Source organism: Cryptotermes secundus, unplaced genomic scaffold (genome assembly GCF_002891405.2).
Source record: "Cryptotermes secundus unplaced genomic scaffold, Csec_1.0 scaffold635, whole genome shotgun sequence".
In the NCBI taxonomy this organism is placed as follows: Eukaryota; Metazoa; Arthropoda; class Insecta; order Blattodea; family Kalotermitidae; genus Cryptotermes; species Cryptotermes secundus.
In genome coordinates this window covers 735,216-754,742 of record NW_019733328.1, presented here as the reverse complement: position 1 = coordinate 754,742, position 19,527 = coordinate 735,216, and the positions used below count along the sequence as shown (strand labels likewise).

Below are 19,527 nucleotides of genomic sequence, written 5' to 3'. Positions count from 1 at the left end.
CAATGCAATACTGAGACTGCCTTACATGATGAGTGCTGAACAATGCAATTCTGAGACTGCCCTACATGGTGAGTGCTGGACAATGCAATACTGAGACTGCCCTACATAGTGAGTGCTGGACAATGCAATACTGAGACTGCCCTACTTGGTGAGTGCTGGACAATGCAATACTGCGACTGCCCTACATAGTGAGTGCTGGACAATGCAATACTTGGCGAGTGTAGGACAATGCAATACTGAGACTGCCCTACTTGGTGAGTGCTGGAAAATGCAATTCTGAGACTGCCCTACATGGTGAGTGCTGGACAATGCAATACTGAGACTGCCCTACATAGTGAGTGCTGGACAATGCAATACTGAGACTGCCCTACTTGGTGAGTGCTGGACAATGCAATTCTGAGACTGACCTACATGGTGAGTGCTGGACAATGCAATACTGAGACTGCCCTACACAGTGAGTGCTGGACAATGCAATACTGAGTATATCCTACGAAGTTTCCTCATTATGCAAGTTTGTCCTTTCTCCAGTTGGGTGTTTTCTCCACCGTAGGCCTAAATATACTCCTCAGAGATACATACATTATAAATTCTCTTTTTGTGATTCTGTGCACAGAATCGGCAAGCAATCTCGCACACCGACTGCCAGAGGAACCAAACACGGCGCAGAATTAACTGTAGGCACAGTGAATACCATTTGATTGCCATCCCCCCCATTCAGCCTACAATATGACTACACGCACAAATAACGAACTTTACAACTTCACCTTGAAACATTTTACCCGAAATTATAACGCAATTACCAGGAACTGGCGACAAGAGATGGAATGTACAAGCATGACGTCACGCTGTAAATTCTTTCGTTTCCAGGAGATTCTTACAAAACGGGAAATCCATAATTCATACAATCAAACATACCGTAAACGGGTGTAAAAACCTGCATGTCCAAATAGAAGAATGAGGATGCTGAGGAGACTACACAGACCTGTTGTCCTGTGCGAGTGTGAAGCTTGGCGTTTCACATTAAGAGAGAAACACAGACTCAAGAGTGTCAGAGAATGAAGTAATGACGAGAATATTCGGACCTAAGAGAAAGAAATTAACAGACGGACGGAGGAACTTGTATAATGAGAAGCTTTGCAAATTATACTCGTCGTCAAACATGAGAACGATAAAATCTGGGGAGATGGGTGGAACATTAGGGCACACGGGGGGGGGATGGATATAAAGTGTTTGCTGGAAAACTTTAAAGAAAGAGACCAACATCTGGGCGTAGATAAAGGATAATATTAAAAATTGTTGTTAAAGGCAGAGTTGGGAGAGTAGGGACTAGTTTCATTAGGCTCAAAATAAGGATAATGTTGTGGACTCGAGTGAACACGGTAGTGAACCATCGGGTTGCATAAAGTGCTGGGAATTGATTGTGTAGGACAGTCTGCTTGATAGAATTAATTATAAACAAGGAAGTAATAGGGAGCTGAATAAAACTAAGCAATGAGGATTTTCGTAACTTGGACACTTAAACATAAGTCAGGGAGATTAACCATAAATAAAGATTACACTGGCGCGGTATGTAGCATGCACATTTCAGACAATATTTCAGATGGAAAACCGGAAGAGAAGCTGCGTGATTCAGGCGTAAGTGTGAGGGCGATTTTATTTACATACAGGCTGGTACAAGAATCAGTTAACTGGCTGCTAGAACGTAACACAAAATCTTCTCGCAATGAGATCCTCTAATGTTTAACGCACAACTCACAAAGCTGTGATACCGTTCTACAGATTGGCCGGCGAGTTTAAATATGAACATTCCGGTTGTCAGTATGTTAGGGTGTATACCGTCAAATGATGACTCGTGAATGATTTGGAAATGACGTGGAATGAAGCGATCGTAATGTCATTTGAGGCACTGTCCCGCCATTTTCCTGGAGGTACCGGGGAAAATCATAAGAAATCTCAATCAGAATTTGAGATCTGAACCGAGGATCTCCTGAATACGATGCATGGATGCCGATCATGTGACAGTAACGTTCTGTGAGGAGCGATGTTGAAACTAATCTCACAGACACAGAATGTGAGGGTGTGAACTCTGGCTTAGGATAGGTCCAATGCCATACCTCAGTCATTCAGAGACGACGTTTGAAATCTGACTGAGCTACATGCTACTTATTATACTGTCACGTGTATGGAGTGTGACTATAGACGGGGTTTGGACGCATGATTGTATTTATTCACAGTCACAGCTTCACTAGCCGTTGCTCGGTAGCGGGTTCCAAATATGGACGTTCCTTCTCCTTTGGGTTCCCGAACTGTCCTCGGCCTCAGCTAGCAGCTTGTCACAGCAACAGCTCAAAACAACTGAATATCAGCATTCTCTAACTCATCAACGAATTAATTTAACTCAACTGACTCAACTCACTCCAAAGTAAAATTCATGTTACGACCGACGGTCAGTCGGATAATCTGCCTTGGTGTCAAGCCTCCATCTGGGACCCAAGACCAGATTTTTATTACCCTCACGAATTCGTGGGTGTGTTGATGTTGGGCGCCCTCTAAAGAGAGGACGGGTCTGTTGTTTACAACTGTCGCTGGCCCTCGCCGGCGCAGTCATTCTCGGGGCATATTTTACTGTCTCAGATTCGAGACTCCTCCAACCTGGAGGGCCAGGTCCCCCATATTTATATTCCCCAGGAACGAAGTGGTGCAGTTATACCTCCCGGCATAGGATTCCCTTTTCGACGGTTCCTATGACTCGCAAGGCTATGGTGGAGGTATTCGAACCCACCTCCACGCGGGGATTCCTCTACTCGGACTGGAACTCACTCCTCACTAACTGTCCTGCCTTATAACATATCGACATGGACCTCAGAAAACATCGTTCCTCTGCTGCTGTTTACGGGCCGATATCTGTTCCGCGGGCGTTGCCTAGCAACGGTCTACATGCCACAATATATGTGTTTCGGAATGACGTACTTTCGGTTACATGCAAGTGATTAATATTTTCAAGTACATTAAAATTTAAGCTGCTGTCTTTATGATTGACCGCCTCTGTGGTCTAGTGATCAGAGTTCCTGGCTATAGATCCAGAGGTCCGGGTTCCATTCCCGGTGCTACTAGATTTTCTGAGAAGTAGTGGGTCTGGATGGGGTCCAGTCAGCCTCGTGAAGACAATCGAGGAGCTATTTCAAGGAAATAGCATCTCAGGTCTAGAAAACCGAGATTAACGGCCGTGGGGATTCGTTGCGCTGACCACGCGACACCCTCTGTCAGCCAAAGTTGGCACTAACTTCGCCGACAAGGGGCGGTCGCTCGGTCGGTACAGTTCGCTTGCGGACTACAGGCCACGGAATTTTTTGTCCTTACGATTTATTTAACGACGCTGTTACTAGCTCGGACCATATGGCTTTGAAAGGTAGAATGATTAGTGAATAACGAAATGGAAAGCCTGAAGAAGTGTGTGCCGCTACCTATTTCGCGCCATTTTTCCTCACTCTGGAGGGACTTAGGAAGACCATGAAATATCCCGAACAAAATAGTCGGCGTCAAAGGCGAGATTCGATTAGGACACCTCCCGAATAAAAGTGCGACCCATTTTTATGGGTGTGGAGCTGTATACAGTTCTACATTATAATTCGAGGGCCGCAACTGCCAACTTTAGCGGATAGAGGGTGTCGCGTGGTCAGCGCAACGAATCCCCACGGCCGTTAATCTCGGTTTTCTAGACCGGAGCCGCTATTTCCTTGAAATAGCTCCTCAGTTATCCTCACGAGGCTGAATGGACCCCGTTCCAGACCCACTACTTCCCAGAAAATCTTGTAGCGCCGTGAATCGAACCCGGTACCTGAGGATCTGTAGCCAGGAACGCTGACCACTAACTTCGCCGACAAGCGACGGTCGCTCGGTCTGTCGGTATAGTTCGGTTGCGGACTTAAAACACGGAGTTTGTTTTTTTTTTTTGTTTGTAGGGCAAGAAGTACTCCATGTTCATCGTGCTGCCAAACAAGCCGGACGGGCTCAACAAACTTCTGGACACTGTAAGCCCAGCCCTGTTACGGAACCAACTGTTCCATATGGACAAGGTTCTGGTCAACGTCAAATTGCCCAAGTTCAGTTTCGACTTCACAGCAAAGCTCGAGGACACTCTGCAGGCGGTGAGTGGGAAGCTTCGTGAAACCCAGAGGATACAGCAAGCAATGAGCTTCTTACACAACTGGAGGGAAAATTAAATTCATATACAAGGGAGAATCAGTACATACGTCACAAATGGAAGCAAAACAGCTGTTATGGACGTAATATGATTTCTATGTTTATCATTGGTTAGCAGCACAGTCCAAATTCATGACAGTCTAGGTATCAGACGCGCATATGCATCTTCAGAGGGGAGTTTCAGTAGTCAAAATGGCGACCGTGCTTGAGGAGTGTAATAACTATTAGCAGCGTTCTGTTATGCGGATTTTTGTGGGCAAAAGGACTCAGTGCAACGGATATTCATAAAGAAATGTTTATTGTTTACGGTGGGAAGTGTTTGCCGCATAAAGCGGTTCACAATTGGGTGACAAGCGTTCCGTTGATAATGAGGAGGTTGAAACGGAGATGCGGAACTGGCTGAGACAACAAAAGACTTCTACGATGCGGGTTCAACGCACTGGAAACGCGATGGGACAAGTGTATTAATGTTGGTGGAAGACATGTCGCGAAATACACGTTCTTCCCAGATTCGAATATCATATATTCTATGCTTTATGTCCATTTGTGCCTTATTTACTGACTCGCTCGTAAGTTGTGTAGAAAGAAACCGGGGTGGCTCAGTCGGTATAACGACGGGTTGGACGGCAGGGGAAAGATATTTTTCTCTTCTCCATAGCGTCGAGACCGGCTCTGGGCTCTACTCAGCCTCCTATCCAATGGGTGCCGGGGGTAAAGCGGCAGGGTGCCAAGGTTAAGAACGGTGGAGCTATACCTGCACTCCCCCATGTCTTCATCGCGTGATGCTTGATTAATTAAGCACAGGGCAAACTACTTTTATTTTCTGCCTTATATAAGCTGTGTAGAACATACCTAAAGAAATTTAATTTGTCACATTAAGGGAAAATACAAGGTAGGTGTTCGACAACAGAGACACTAAGGAAAATACATAAGTCAAGGATGAGATGGTGACACTAAATGAAACGCATGGGACAGGGGGTCTAAAAAGCGCTGCTAGCAAAACTTGAAAGAGATCACTATGAAGACTTAGGCGTAGATGAAGGGAAAATATTAAAATTGATCTTAAAAATAGTACGGGAGGGTGTGGATTGAATTGATCTGTCTCAGAATACATACTAAACTAAATATATACTTTTTGACCGATTAAGTAACTATCACTTTTCCACGGATTACACTGCGCCACCGAACTTTAATTCATTGCCTTTTTATTTTACAGCTTGGAATCCGCGACATATTCAACGCTGCTGGAGCTCATCTCCCTGGGATTGCACGAGACAAAACTTTCTACGTTTCCAAAATCATCCAAAAGGCAGGTCTCGAAGTCAACGAGAGAGGCACCACGGCATTCGCGAGCACAGGTAGCACATTCAAACTGCGTGTCCTAACGTCACGCGAGCAGAGGTAGCACATTCAAACTGCGTGTCCCAATGTCAGGCGAGCACAGGTAGCACATTCAAACTGCGTGTCCCAATGTCACGCGAGCAGACGTTTTGGCAAAGCGAACTGGGTTGAACTGCTAGGAAGTTTAACAGCACCGTCAATATCAATCCCGCTTCGTCTTCGGGTGGTCCTGGGTTCAAATTTCAGCCATGAGACTAGCCATCCTAACCAAGGATCTTCATAGTTTGCTTCAGTCCCCAAGAAAAATGTACAATAACTGAAGTGATCGCTTCCTTCGTCCTTTTCAAGTCATCACTCAATAACCACACCACCGTTTGAAGCTATATGGTCTGACATACTAAAAGTGCCGTGATTTAAATCATAAACTTAAGAAAATTGGTTTCGGTAATGTTAATTGAATTAAACTGGCGGCACTTTTGTGTAAGCTGTGTTGAACTTTCGAGTTATAATAGCATCCAGTTATTTTGGACCGCCTCTGTGGTCTAGTGGTCAGAATTCCTGGCTACAGATCCAGAGGTCCCGGCTTCGATTCCCGGCGCTACCAGATTTTTTGTGAAGCAGTGGGTCTGGAACGTGGACCACTCAGCCTCGTGAGGATAACTGAGGAGCTATTACAAGGAAATAGCGGCTCCGGTCTAGAAAACCGAGATTAACGACCGTGGGGATCCGTTGCGCTGACCACGTGACACCCTCTATTCTCCGACAAGCGGCGGTCGCTCGGTCGGTATAGTTCGCGTGCGGACTAAATGCAACGGAGGAGTTTTTAACGGAATTTAATTTTGCAGGGATGGAGTTGAAAAACAAATTTGGGGGTGATGTTTATTTCCACGCGAAACACCCCTTCATGTTCTTCATCCAGGACGAAACAACAGGCACCGTGATCTTCGTGGGGAAGCTGAATAATCCAAGTACTGAGCTCATACCCCTCAGGTAAGTTGCGGCCGCTTGCAGCGTTACTGAACATTCACGGTATGTTGCGTGGAAAGTATTTTTGAAGCAGGATTACCGGCTTCCTGAACTTCTCCATCGTGGAGCATTACGAAGGGAACAGCAACTGGGCACGTTTCCATCCTCAGGGTGCACGCGGTAGCGTAGTTGGTTGAGGGGCTATGCTACAAGCCGGAAGGTCACGGGATCAAGTCCCGATGAGGTCACTGGATGTTTTCAATTCACCTAATCCTTCCAGCCCAACTATGGCCCTGGGGTCGACTCAGTCTCTAACAGAAATGAGTACCAGGAATTAATTAAATAATTTTCCTGGGGAGTAAAGCGCGGCCGGCACGTAAGGCTGACAACCTTACCGCCACCTTTGAGCCGATTGTGTTGATAATGTTGGACCCTCAACGTCTCACAACTATATGGGCCTTCACGGCCTGGTACACGGATAGCTTTACTTACTTTTTTTTTTAAGTCTTCTACTACTACAGGGGTAGTGATTTTGTTTTAATTCGAGTGTAACAGTTTACTGTCAGGGAGCAGGTTTCTTTTTAACTTTCCTGCCTCTATATGTCTGGGGGCCGTGGTGGGGGTGGTTGTGGATTAAGACAAACGCTATGTTCCGCCAGCTGAACCGCGCAATGTACCCACTTCTTGTGGCTCACAAGTGACATCCATGTTACAGCAAACCCGACGACGCAAGTGTTGCACACATCGAGCCTCAACCTGGGGTGCCACAAAGTCGATTCGGCGCCGAAGACAGCCATCAGCACGTTCCTGACAAGGCGCCACTCCCCACGTCCCGTTCACCCAAGGGAACACTGACTCTCGTATCGGCCAACAACGTCATGGACAGCGCCGTGCCCGCCCATAAGCTAGACACAACACATAAAGTGTGGACGTACATCTACAGACAACTGCTGAAACAGTACAAAAATAATCAGTGGCCAAGAAATTTGCAATGAACTGTCAGATAAACCTGACTGCTGTTGTCTTCTGAATTATTCTTCTTGAAACCCGTTCCTTAATTCTCTTTCCACCACTTCATAAAGTCCTCACAATGGATTGCTAAAAAATTATTTTGCTTTATCTGCTTCATGAACTGTCAGAAGAATCTGATCGCGTGCTGTATCCTCTTGATGAATTGCCAGAAGAGTCCAATCGCGTGTTGTATCCTCTTTATGAACTGTCAGAAAAATCTGATCGCGTGATGTATCCTCTTCATGAACTGCCAGAAGAATCCGATCGCGTGCTGTATCCTCTTGATGAACTGCCAGACGAGTCCAATCGCGTGTTGTATCCTCTTTATGAACTGTCAGAAAACTCTGATCGCGTGATGTATCCTCTTCATGAATTGCCAGAAGAATCCCACTGCATGCTGTATCCTCTTCATGAACTTCCAGAAGAATCCGATCGCGTGCTGTATCCTCTTCATAAATTGACAGAAGAATCTCATCGCGTGCTGTATCCTCTTCATGAATTGCCAGAAGAATCCCACTGCATGCTGTATCCTCTTCATGAACTTCCAGAAGAACCCTATCGCGTGCTGTATCCTCTTCATGAATTGCCAGAAGAATCCGAATGCGTGCTGAATCCTCTTCATGAACTTCCAGAAAAACCTGATCACGTGCTGTATCCTCTTCAGGAACTGCCAGAAGAACCCAATCGCGTGCTATATCCCCTGAACTGCCAGAAGAGTCCGACTGCGTGCTGAATCCTCTTCATGAACTTCCAGAATAACCTGATCGCGTGCTGTATCCCCTGAACTGCCAGAAGAGTCCGATTGCGTGCTGAATCCCTTCATGAACTTCTAGAATAACCTGATCGCGTGCTGTATCCTCTTCAGGAACTGCGAGAAGAACCCGATCGCGTGCTGTATCCCCTGAAATGCCAGAAGAGTCCGATTGCGTGCTGAATCCTCTTCATGAACTTCCAGAATAACCTGATCGCGTGCTGTATCCTCTTCATGAACTTCCAGAAGAACCCGATCGCGTGCTGTATCCTCTTCATGAATTGCCAGAAGAATCCGAATGCGTGCTGAATCCTCTTCATGAACTTCCAGAATAACCTGATCGCGTGCTGTATCCCCTGAACTGCCAGAAGAGTCCGATTGCGTGCTGAATCCCTTCATGAACTTCTAGAATAACCTGATCGCGTGCTGTATCCTCTTCAGGAACTGCGAGAAGAACCCGATCGCGTGCTGTATCCCCTGAAATGCCAGAAGAGTCCGATTGCGTGCTGAATCCTCTTCATGAACTTCCAGAATAACCTGATCGCGTGCTGTATCCTCTTCATGAACTTCCAGAAGAACCCGATCGCGTGCTGTATTTTCTTCATAAATTGTCAGAAGAATCCCATCGCGTGCTGTATCCTCTTCATGAATTGCCAGAAGAATCCCATTGCATTCTGTATCATCTTCATGAACTTTCAGAAGAACCCGATTGCGTGCTGTATCCCCTGAACTGCCAGAAGAGTCCGATTGCGTGCTGAATCCTCTTCATGAACTTCCAGAATAACCTGATCGCGTGCTGTATCCTCTTCATAGACTTCCAGAAGAATCCGATCACTTGCTGTGTTTTCCCTCATGAACTACCAGAAGAATGTAACTGTTTGCTGTATTCTTCCTCTTTATGAACTGACAGAAGAATATGACTGCTTGTTGTATTTACACTCTTCATTACTGCCAATTACTCCTTCCCCCTTACAAAATTTACTTACCCTGCATGACCTTCTAAATTTCACCCAACTACCGTGTTTATATTCTCCCGTTCCACGACATCAATGTAGTTTCCGGCGAGTTAGTTGTTTCGACTATCTTTATAATCATGAAACCATTTCCTCCACCCTCCACATACTTCTTCATGTTGTGGTGCTTTACGCATAGGACAACTTCATACATTTTTATTCTTTTATCAATTCTTTCGCTATTTCATTTTGAACTGCTTCATCTAGTCAATCTAAAATCATCCTTCGGGCCTCTCCCCAAATTAATTTCTGTCGGTTTCACTTGAGATCTTCCTGGTTTATTGTCCAGGTATTCCGTCCCCTGTAAGTATTATACAGTATATATACTCTATTTAACAGTAATTATCAGGGTGCTGTAATTGCAATGGGGCGTGTTCGACCCATTTTTCACATTTACTTGGCCCATGTTACTGCTTGTTCAACACGTTTCTATATTTCTTACATACTGCACATCTCTTAACAGTAATTTTAACATTAGTCTCTTACATATGTCACTCTTGCTATTTATAAGTACTGCATGGAGCAAATGTTTTCCTGAGAAGCCGTTAAGCATTCAGTAACCCAAGAAACTTTCATCCTTTTATGGTGCTCGACAGTCCAGTACTATGACCACAAGTGACTGCCACTGATCCTCATCCTGAATCAGTTGGATCCACATCATATTTACGCCTAGGTACCCCAAGTGGGCCCTTCAATTTTTATTTCCCGATTAAAAGCATGTATACCTTTTTTCCAGTGCGTGCTACATGCCTCGCGCAACTCATCCCCCCTGATTTTCATCATCCTAATAATATTCGATGAAGAGTACAAATTATGAAGCACCTCGTTGTGCAATCTGAGCCAGCCTTCTGCTACTTCCTGTCTCTTGGATCCAAATAATCTCCTCAGTACTCCATTCCCAAACCCATTCAATGAATTTTTAAACTGAGGTTCTCACAAAGGTCACTAGGGAGGGTATTGCATTTTATGGGATATAACGCCGTGCAGTCGAGCCACACGGCACGCGTCACATCCCAGGAAACAGTTTTCCTTTCATTCTTTTAAACTGAGAGATGGAATTTTCACAGCCATACAAAACGTCAGGTGAAAATCCAAAGCTAACACATTTGATTCGTAGAACGTTAATCTGTTATTTTTGGTTCCATGAATAGCAATACATGTTATAACGAAGTATGACAGACAATAAGAACAAATAGTATATATATATATATATATATTGCATACAGACTTGCACAACTTGAACTGCGCGATACTGAATTCTAGTGAGCTCTCTACGCTTTATGAGTCGGACCGACTTGAAGCGACCAACGTTCGATTCTTCCTCGCAAGCTCGCAAGAATACCCCGCTGTACATATCTGTGTGTGGCCACGAGGCCGTCCTAGACTTGTTTTTGGGAGGTGTTAAGTTCATGTCTCAGCCGGGACACCGCTCAACCTGAGCAAGCTTTTCGTGATTTTCCTCAGTCCCTCCACACAGATTCCGGGGGGAAAGTAGTTCGATTAAGTCACAGCCGCCTCATTCCAAAACTTTTTATAATTAGTAAGCGTTCTACTGTTCGTCGCCATATCCACAGTCTGAGGCACTGGGAACATCGCTAAACGATGCACAAAACAAAGTACGTGGTAACATAACCCAGGGTACAATTCGAGAATTCCCGCTGTTCTCAATGAAGTTGTGATTCCGGCCGCGTCATAGCTCAATCTTCCCACCGCGGCGGCTCGGGTTCGATCCCGGGTCTGGTCAAGTGGGATTTGTGGTGGACAAAATGGCGCTGGGGCTGGTTTTTTCCGAGTACTTCGGTTTCCCCTGCCAATCTTCATTCCACCAAATTCTCCATCATCATAATCAGCCGGGGCAGGCTACAATAGGCCAATCAATGGCCGCCGTGCCGAGTGGACCCAGTTGGACTCCACCTCCCACTAAGCGAATAAAAGAAAATAATTAAAGTTGCGATTGTTATAAACGAAAAAGTAACCAGTTGTGTACATACCAATAACAGCAAAGACTGCAAATGAGGCGGGCCTCCATACCAATAAAGTGAAATGGCCATTGCGTCTCGTAACACTAGCAAAAACAGTCAACGTTTAAGAGATATTACAAAGATAAAATGCTCCTAATCATTGACCAATACACAATTACTAGATATAGAAGTAATTCTAAATATAAATTAGGTTATGATTGTATGCCAGTAAAACGGACGTATATGAGAGCAGTATTATTACCATCAAGGAGTGCTAGGTTATTACGTACGTTTTATATGCATTATATATGAGAAGTTAATAATTTGTATTATTTTTATTTAATAAATCAACTATAATTACATATGCTGAACCATTATTTACCCACTCACAATGAAGCCTATTTCGATATTTGCTGAAACAATTACATCAGAGGCTTAGGACGGTCTATGAACTCGTATGTTAATAGTTATCTCTTTAAATACACACAGAATCGAGAATAAAAGATACTGGCATAAAGTCCGCTGGAAATTCAGCAGCAATATTTTCATTCGTTATAAGAACTGTCATGTTTCATCTCTTTTCCTCCTTTCTCCCATATTCCAGCCTCTTTAATTATACGTCATGATGTAATTCCTCTCCCACTTCTTTCCCCCCTCTTCTTTACATTATACCATTTCATGTAAATATTTCATAACACGCCTTAATGTGATCAATTCTTTCATTTAATTTTTATATACAAAAATATATGTTGTATTAGATTTACTTTTGCATTTCGTTTGCATGAAGACGGAGTGAAAACGACATAACGACAAACTGACAGACTGATTTTCAATCCATGTATACGAGTATAGAAGTGAAACATAACGGTGACCTTGACATACACAGTTTCGGGTTACCACAAAAATGAGTTGTAGAGTATTAACATGCCGCATAAACGTTTGTTGCGTAGGAGCTCACGAATGAGCGAACAGTCTTTTCTTTCAGCTCATCGTGTCTATTCTGTATTAATAATATTTTGATGTGGATATATGAAGTGTAGTATACTATGTAAATGAGACAGTTTATGTTCAATCATTCTTCCAGCTGTGACTGACTGAGAGTGAGAACCAGCAGTCACTCCCTAGTAGATGGGGAGTGACCAGTAGCACACCCATCCTCTAATTGAAGTGAAGACCCCATTTCAAAACACGTAAAATTTTTGTCATGGGTCCCGACGGGGCTAGAAACCAGGAACGACTGTGCTGGACTATTTGTGAATGTTATTCGTGGGAGCTGGATTTGATTTGGTTCATCATGGTCCATCACGCTAGCAACATTATATACGGTTATCAACTCCGTCCGGGGTTGACTGATAATTTTTTCTTCTCTTTAATTTTTCATTCTTGACATGTTTCGGTCTGAGAGACCATGTTCAGAAGGACGTATCAATAGAAGCGGAAAGCATCCTTCTGATGATGGCGTCTCACACCGAAACATGTCAAGGAAGAAAGATTAAAAAGGAGAGAAAAAACATTTATCAATCACACTGGATGGAGTTAATCTTTCATAATGACGTGGCAGATGGCGTTATAGTCGGGCTCCATGGAGGATCCGATAACATACAGAACTGGAAAGGAATACAGGAAAAACCAAGGGACGCTAGTAGTATAAAAATTGTAACAGTTGATGAGGCTTCTCGCTGAATTCTGAACGGGTATTCCGTAAGTGCGATGATATAAACCTTTCATTCACGTATACAGCACGTAGGAAAAATAGGTTTTCACAAAAATGTTGAAATATGATTTGATGGACGCTGTCAGCAACATCTACTTGCTGAACAACACAGTTACATAAGAACACAGGTGCTTCGGCGCACACCATTTAGTAAAAGTATTCTTAAAGTATACAAATTCATTAGGGAAATCCCAGGTAAAAGAGGAGATACAAAATTATGTTTTTTTTTTTTAAATACATGCCAAGGTACATGTTCTAATTTACTTAACAGATGTCTTGAAGGCATTCCAAGTACAACCGCTTAAAACATAATTACAAATCGCTTTACCAGAGAAATATGCATGCCCTAAGTAACCAGACACTCCGTTCAAAAGTTTTACATATGAAATTATATACAATTTAATTTATTCCAGCTGATGAACTAAAAGCTTGGAAATTCCGGACTTTCAGTCCAGCTGAGGTGGTAAAGAGAAATGACCATAACAAGGTTTGTTGCCTTAAAGCGACAGACGCGCCAACATAAGAGCTGCGAACAAGTTAGGATATGTATGCATGGCGTTACAATTCTCGTGAACTTGCTCTCTTCTGGACTTCTCATTTGTGAATGCCAACTCCGACCTTCCCTCTTACAAATAGCGCAAAACGGGCAGTCGACCTGAGACAAAATCAATCCAATCGTTCTCGAATTACCAAATGACACATAAGAACACTTTTCGGATGATTATCTCATAAAACACTAGATTTACGGGAAAAGTAAAAGCTATCCCTGTAACAGGCCGTGGAGGCCCACAGCGTTGAGATATCGAGGCTCCCACATTTTCTAGATCGGCTCACAGATGGCGGTGAGGTTGTCAGCCTCACGCGTCGGCCACCCGCCCTTTACCTCCCGAAAGATTGCTGGTACTCATTTCTGTTAGAGGCTGAGTCGACCTCAGGGCCATAGTGCGGCTGGAAGGATTTGGTAAATTGAAAAAAAAAAATCCAATGACCTCATCGGTAATCGAACCCGCGAACTTCCGACTTGTAACACTGCAAGTAACTGCGCTATCGGGTGCCCCTTTACGGGAAAAGTGTGCAAGGTAAAGTTGTCACTGTGTTTAACTAATTAAGCACTACGCCATGAAGACGTATGGGGGACTGGATGTATAGATCAATGTATTCTTGACTTCGGCAATAGTTGGAGCGGAGTGGTCAGCTTCACTCTCAGGCTGCTTTACCCCCTTACCCATAGGATAGGGTAAGTGGGCCTCAGATCCGGTATGAACGACGTGGAGAGGAGAAAATACTGCCCCTACCGAAACTCGAACTCGGAACCCTCGGCCGTCCAGCCCGTAGCCAGTCACTATACCGACTGCGCTATCCCGACTCCCACGGGAAAAGTGTACCGAGAATGAAACGTGCGTTTCATTTTTCTTTGTTAATTCTGTTCGAAACTTATTTTTGCTTCAATGAATATTCGACGAGTTACGCTCGCGATAAGCGTAAAGAAGCACGCGGGTCTTCATAAGCTATACCCGTTATTAATGTCCGAATTTAACTCTAGTTTTTATGGGACAAAAATGTAGTAGAATTCCCTAATAGCAAGTGTCACTACATTCGTTGAGCCGTTTTCCAGTCGTTACATGCGGACAGATATGGTAAAGACAAGTCCATGATTGCTGCAAATTTTCGTTGAAAACGTGCCGAAAATCTTATGCGTTACTTCCTTGTAGAGGTAAAATTATTTGCGTTTTACATGAGGACCGAGAAAGAGCCTGCCTTCGAAACGTAGTAGGCCTAGTTGTTTTAAATTTTTAACTTTTAATCAGATGATGTATAAGGCACAATACAAAGAAAGTGTAATAAAAATAACAATAATAATACACGATAAATAATATTAATATATGATAATGCTCGTGAGCGATAAATAGGCATGCAGGGGAGGAAAGACGTGAATTTTCCTGGAGGTACTGAGTAAACCAGGGAAGTTTTCAGACTGGTCGGTCCCCGGTCCGTAATCGAATCGGAAATCTCCAGAATGCGAGACGGACGGGTCACCTCTGTGCGAAGAGAACAAAGGAGTCACACAGACTGAAATTTGCGACAAAGACGTTTTTCATAAGAACAGGGTTGCTCTTCATTTAGAAACGCATTTTCCATGAAGTTGGCTGTTACGTAACGAGCCTCGGGAACAAGGTTTTGGTCCTGGCCCGTGGACAACTGACAATTTTTACTTCTGAAGCTTGAAAAGAATTCTCAGTTTTATCTGGTGCCTGGTGCAATAAGTCTGGAATATCAGTACTAACGTTCGCACGGATGGGCAATTACTTTCAATTACAAAACACTTCACATAATTACGGGGTATTTATTGTGGTGCAACAGATAGAGAGACTCTTACTGAAATATTTGCGGAAAACTGAAGTTTTCGTATTTCAGTGTAAAACTTAGACTACCTGCATGAGCCGCATGACAGAGAAGTTGCCGCATACCAAGGCGCTCATGACAGAAGTTGCCGCAAACGAAGGCGCTCATGAGCCAGAAGTTGCGGCATATGAAGACGCTCATGAGCCAAAAGTTGCCGCATAGGAAGCCGCTCATGACAGAGAAAATGCCGCATGGGAAGGCGCTCATGACAGAGAAGTTGCCGCATAGGAAGGCGCTCATGACAGAGACGTTGCTACATAAGAAGGCGCCAATGGCACTCTTTAACATTGAGCAGAAAATGTACTTTTATTTTCTGTAATATGACGCCGTATAGTTCAGCAGAAGGGTACTAACATTCTGAAAGAACCTGCTGCGTCTATCTTCAGGGTAGAAGAACAAGACGCGCGGGAGAACGAGTATAACACAGCGAGAGGAAGCGGGATGAGCCTCACAAGTGGGGCCGTATATATTCACATGCTTCTTAGGTATCAGAATTAAAGTTGAGTTCCTGTCGGCCCTGTGATGATGATATCTCTTTAATATAAAATGTTCTACTTCTCACTGAGGATTCCCGCCTTATCGTGGAGAGGTTTGCGCGCCCAAATGACCCGAAGAGCTATGCTGGCGGGGAGTAAGATCCTGGTAGGGCTACCAATATCCCAGGTCAAAGGGCAGGGGTCACACGAAGTGTGCTGCTTCATCCTGCGTGGTACTAACGATTCCATCTCGGAAAAAATTTGTTAGGAAACCATGGAGAGGACCAAGACACACACAGGATTCTGGTGCTAGAAAAGAAGAAAGTTTCTTAATTTTGTATGTTGCAATTTGTTTGTGGGCTGTTACACCGAATCGCTGGCTTCCATTTCATGCCATTACAGATCACGCTGCTGTGATGACGACAAACGAACGTAAGTATTCGGCTAGTTACGTTCCAGACGCACGCGATAAAGCACAAGTAGGCCGTCACGATAAGTGTCCGTCAGTGTTGACCGATTTTAACAGAAAAAAAAAACTGTACGGGTTAACAAATTTTAAGGTTCTCAATACCAAATTTCATTGAAATTCGTTCAGATGTTCTCTAGTTGTTCATGAGCAAGTCTACAGACAGACAGTAGGACACGAAGGTTTTAATATGGGCCGCGCTGGGATGGGAACGCGTCTCAAAAGTACATCGCGTTAAAATAAGCAGAGAGACTGAATATTGCGAAGAGATAGAAAGAGTAAGAGAACAGGAACGTTATGACGTCATGTCGGGAAGTGGTCTGGGCAGTTCGTGTCTGGGTTTCCCGCAGTTGTGTGTGTGCGAGAGAGACACGGTTGGTATGCTGGCAAACTACGCCAAGTAACTGTCCCCTCTACATCATCTTCCCTGTAGTTCCAGTTTCCAGAGAGGGGGTAAGTTCCATCTTCACACCATCACCCCCCCCCTTTCCTACCAAGGCCAGATGAGTGTGACCTGCCAATAGTGCACATCCAGACTTCCGCGAAGAAGCACACACAGTGAAACTCTGCCTCTGTCGCCACGTGAATCAAGATAACTTCCTCAAACTGCAACCTTCATTATGGGCACGTCCTTGTTTTATGTAACAGGTATGTATAGTGTGTATTTTTGACCTATTTTGAAACCTTTCTTAACCTGTCAAACAGTTCTGTGCGCAGTACTTAACCTTTACAGTATCAAAATCGATTACGATAGTAAAACTATATAAGGTGGCAGCAAAGATACTACTGATCATCATCAGGGCCCGGATTTTGACTTCCTGAAAATATTTAAAAAATGACCTATAAAATGACCGAAAAAATCCAGAAAAATGACCTAAAATATGACCCAAAAATGTAATATGCAGGGCCCGGATTTTGATGACCCGAAAATATTTAAAAAAAAAAGACCTATAAAATGACCGAAAAATCCAGAAAAACGACCTAAAGGAGAAAAGAAAGAACACTTCGCTTCCATGTTATTCACATTTCAGAAAACACATGAAGAAAAATTGCCTAAAATGGCCAAAAATGACAAGAAATACCCTTAAAAGTCCCAAAATTTACCAAAAAATTACCCCCAAAATGAAAAAATGACCTTAAATCTAAAAATGTTAAAAAATTACAAAAAAATACCTATAAAATTTACATTTCTGTAACCAGGAGCTCATATCCGAGATTTATATATTTAAGAGCATCGCATAGGATACAAGGAAAAAAATATGACATGTAATCAAAATCCGGACCCTGATCATCACTAACCGTGATGTTCGGTATTCTGTATTCTTACAAGTGCCTCCTGGTGACAGAGACAAGAAACTACAACAGCAGTGGCAGAAAACAAAACGTTTTATTCCTGAACAATTCAAATTCAAGAAACAGAATTCAAATCTAAATCCAGACAAATTTAAATGCAAATGTTCGGTATACTGGATCTATGAAGGCTAACATTATATGTGCAAAGAAATATTAATATTTACATCCTTCTAAACGTTTAAAAGATTAAGATTAAACACTGAATATCGCATAATACGTGTATGATGTAACTAAAACGTTTACTGAAACACGCTAATCTTGTAATATGAGGACAATAATTGCTTTTAAACGTTTCTTTAAGCACGTCTTAGTGTTACAAAAAATTTGGCTCATGTTCTTGGAAGAATGGATACTATATGAAAGCCCGGTTCACAATGAGGCAGTGGACTTCCCGAAATTATAAAACTCAACTTATTACAATAATCACAAGTCACGAGAGTAAAACATGTTAACTGTCATAACTGCAGATGCGAACTTATGTACTTCCTGAATGCTTGTTCTTTTGCTATATAAAATTGATTCCTTGAAGTATACCTATGGGGTGTTCTGCTTGAAGGGCAACGGGAACATCTCATCGCAACGTGCTCAGCATGTGTTTATGTTCTCTAGTTCACTACACAGTCATCACTACGAACAACGGTAGATGTCCTTAGAAAGCTCAAATAACCACAGGGCATTTATTTCACAGAACAACACAGGAAAATCCAGCTGAAACCGGAAATCCCAAGTAAAACAGCGATACCTTTGGTGGGATTCAAATATATGAACACGATATTTAGGGGCCCTGACTGGTTCAGGCCTTTTTAAACCGCATGGCATTGAAATATATTAATCCAAGGGTTTCAGACTTCATGATACGATTCCCGAAGATAATATAAAATTTTACGTGACCTCCTTCACGTTCTTGAACCTCCATGCAAGTCTGTACGGTGACAGCAGGAACCTAAATAGCTTTACAGCCTCTCTACACTTACAGTAAGCCATACATTGTTCCTGTGCAGTCACGACAGGGGGGGGGGGCGTGGTAGCGTAGTTGGTTGAGGCACTATGCTACAAACCGGAAGGTCGCGGGTTCGAGTCCAGAAATGAGTACGAGGAATATTCCTGGGGGGTAAACGGCGGCGGACGTGTAAGGCTGACAACCTTACCGCTATCTGTGGGCCGATGGTCTAGATAATGTGGGACCCTCGATGTCTCACAACCCTATGGACCTCCATGGTCTGTTACAGGAACAGCTTTACCTTTACCAGTCACGACAGAATTCGTTAAATGTTTAACCTGCTATAGTTACATTTCTCGAACGTACGTATTTTAAATATGGCTGGTTCGCCAGAACAGTCTGTTGAAACAACCATATTTTAAAGAACTCTTGAGAACAGGTCACGACACATAGTTTGAGAAACCATTAACTAACGAATCTGTCAACCAATCAATAAATACCTAGTTCATGTTTTCACAGCGGTGACCAAGAAGAGCACTGTTTTCTGGGATATTATGTCGTATAGTCTGGTAGAAATTGATCGAAGTTTCGGTAAGTTTCCACCAAAATACATAGTGTCACAATTATACTGAAACATGTGGACATGCTCACAGTTAAGTTGCAACCGCTGCATTTGACGCTTACTTACTTATGGAGATGAGCCTTTCTTGAGGAGAAGACAAATCTGCAGCTACTCAAGAACTTCCCAGCATTTTATGGAACCCGAAAGTTCATTACCGTGTTCACAAGAGGCCTCCACCGGTCCCTATCCTGAGCCACATCAATCCAATCCATACCATCCCATCCTATCTAAGATCCGTTTTAATATTGTCCACCCACCTAGGCCCTGGTCTTCCCATTTGTCTCTTTCCTTCTGGCTGTCCCACCAA

At 43.5% G+C, this 19,527-nt stretch overlaps 1 protein-coding gene across 1 annotated transcript in view; it reads left to right on the top strand.

Moving 5' to 3' along the window:
- Positions 1-19,527, top strand: part of LOC111868029 — a 65,929-nt gene that overhangs the window by 8,814 nt on the left and 37,588 nt on the right. The window contains exons 6-10 of the mRNA XM_033752904.1: positions 3,963-4,148; positions 5,420-5,561; positions 6,390-6,534; positions 7,226-7,498; positions 9,575-9,588. Coding sequence (XP_033608795.1) covers positions 3,963-4,148; positions 5,420-5,561; positions 6,390-6,534; positions 7,226-7,498; positions 9,575-9,588 — 760 coding nt within the window. The remainder of the gene's footprint in view (positions 1-3,962; positions 4,149-5,419; positions 5,562-6,389; positions 6,535-7,225; positions 7,499-9,574; positions 9,589-19,527) is intronic.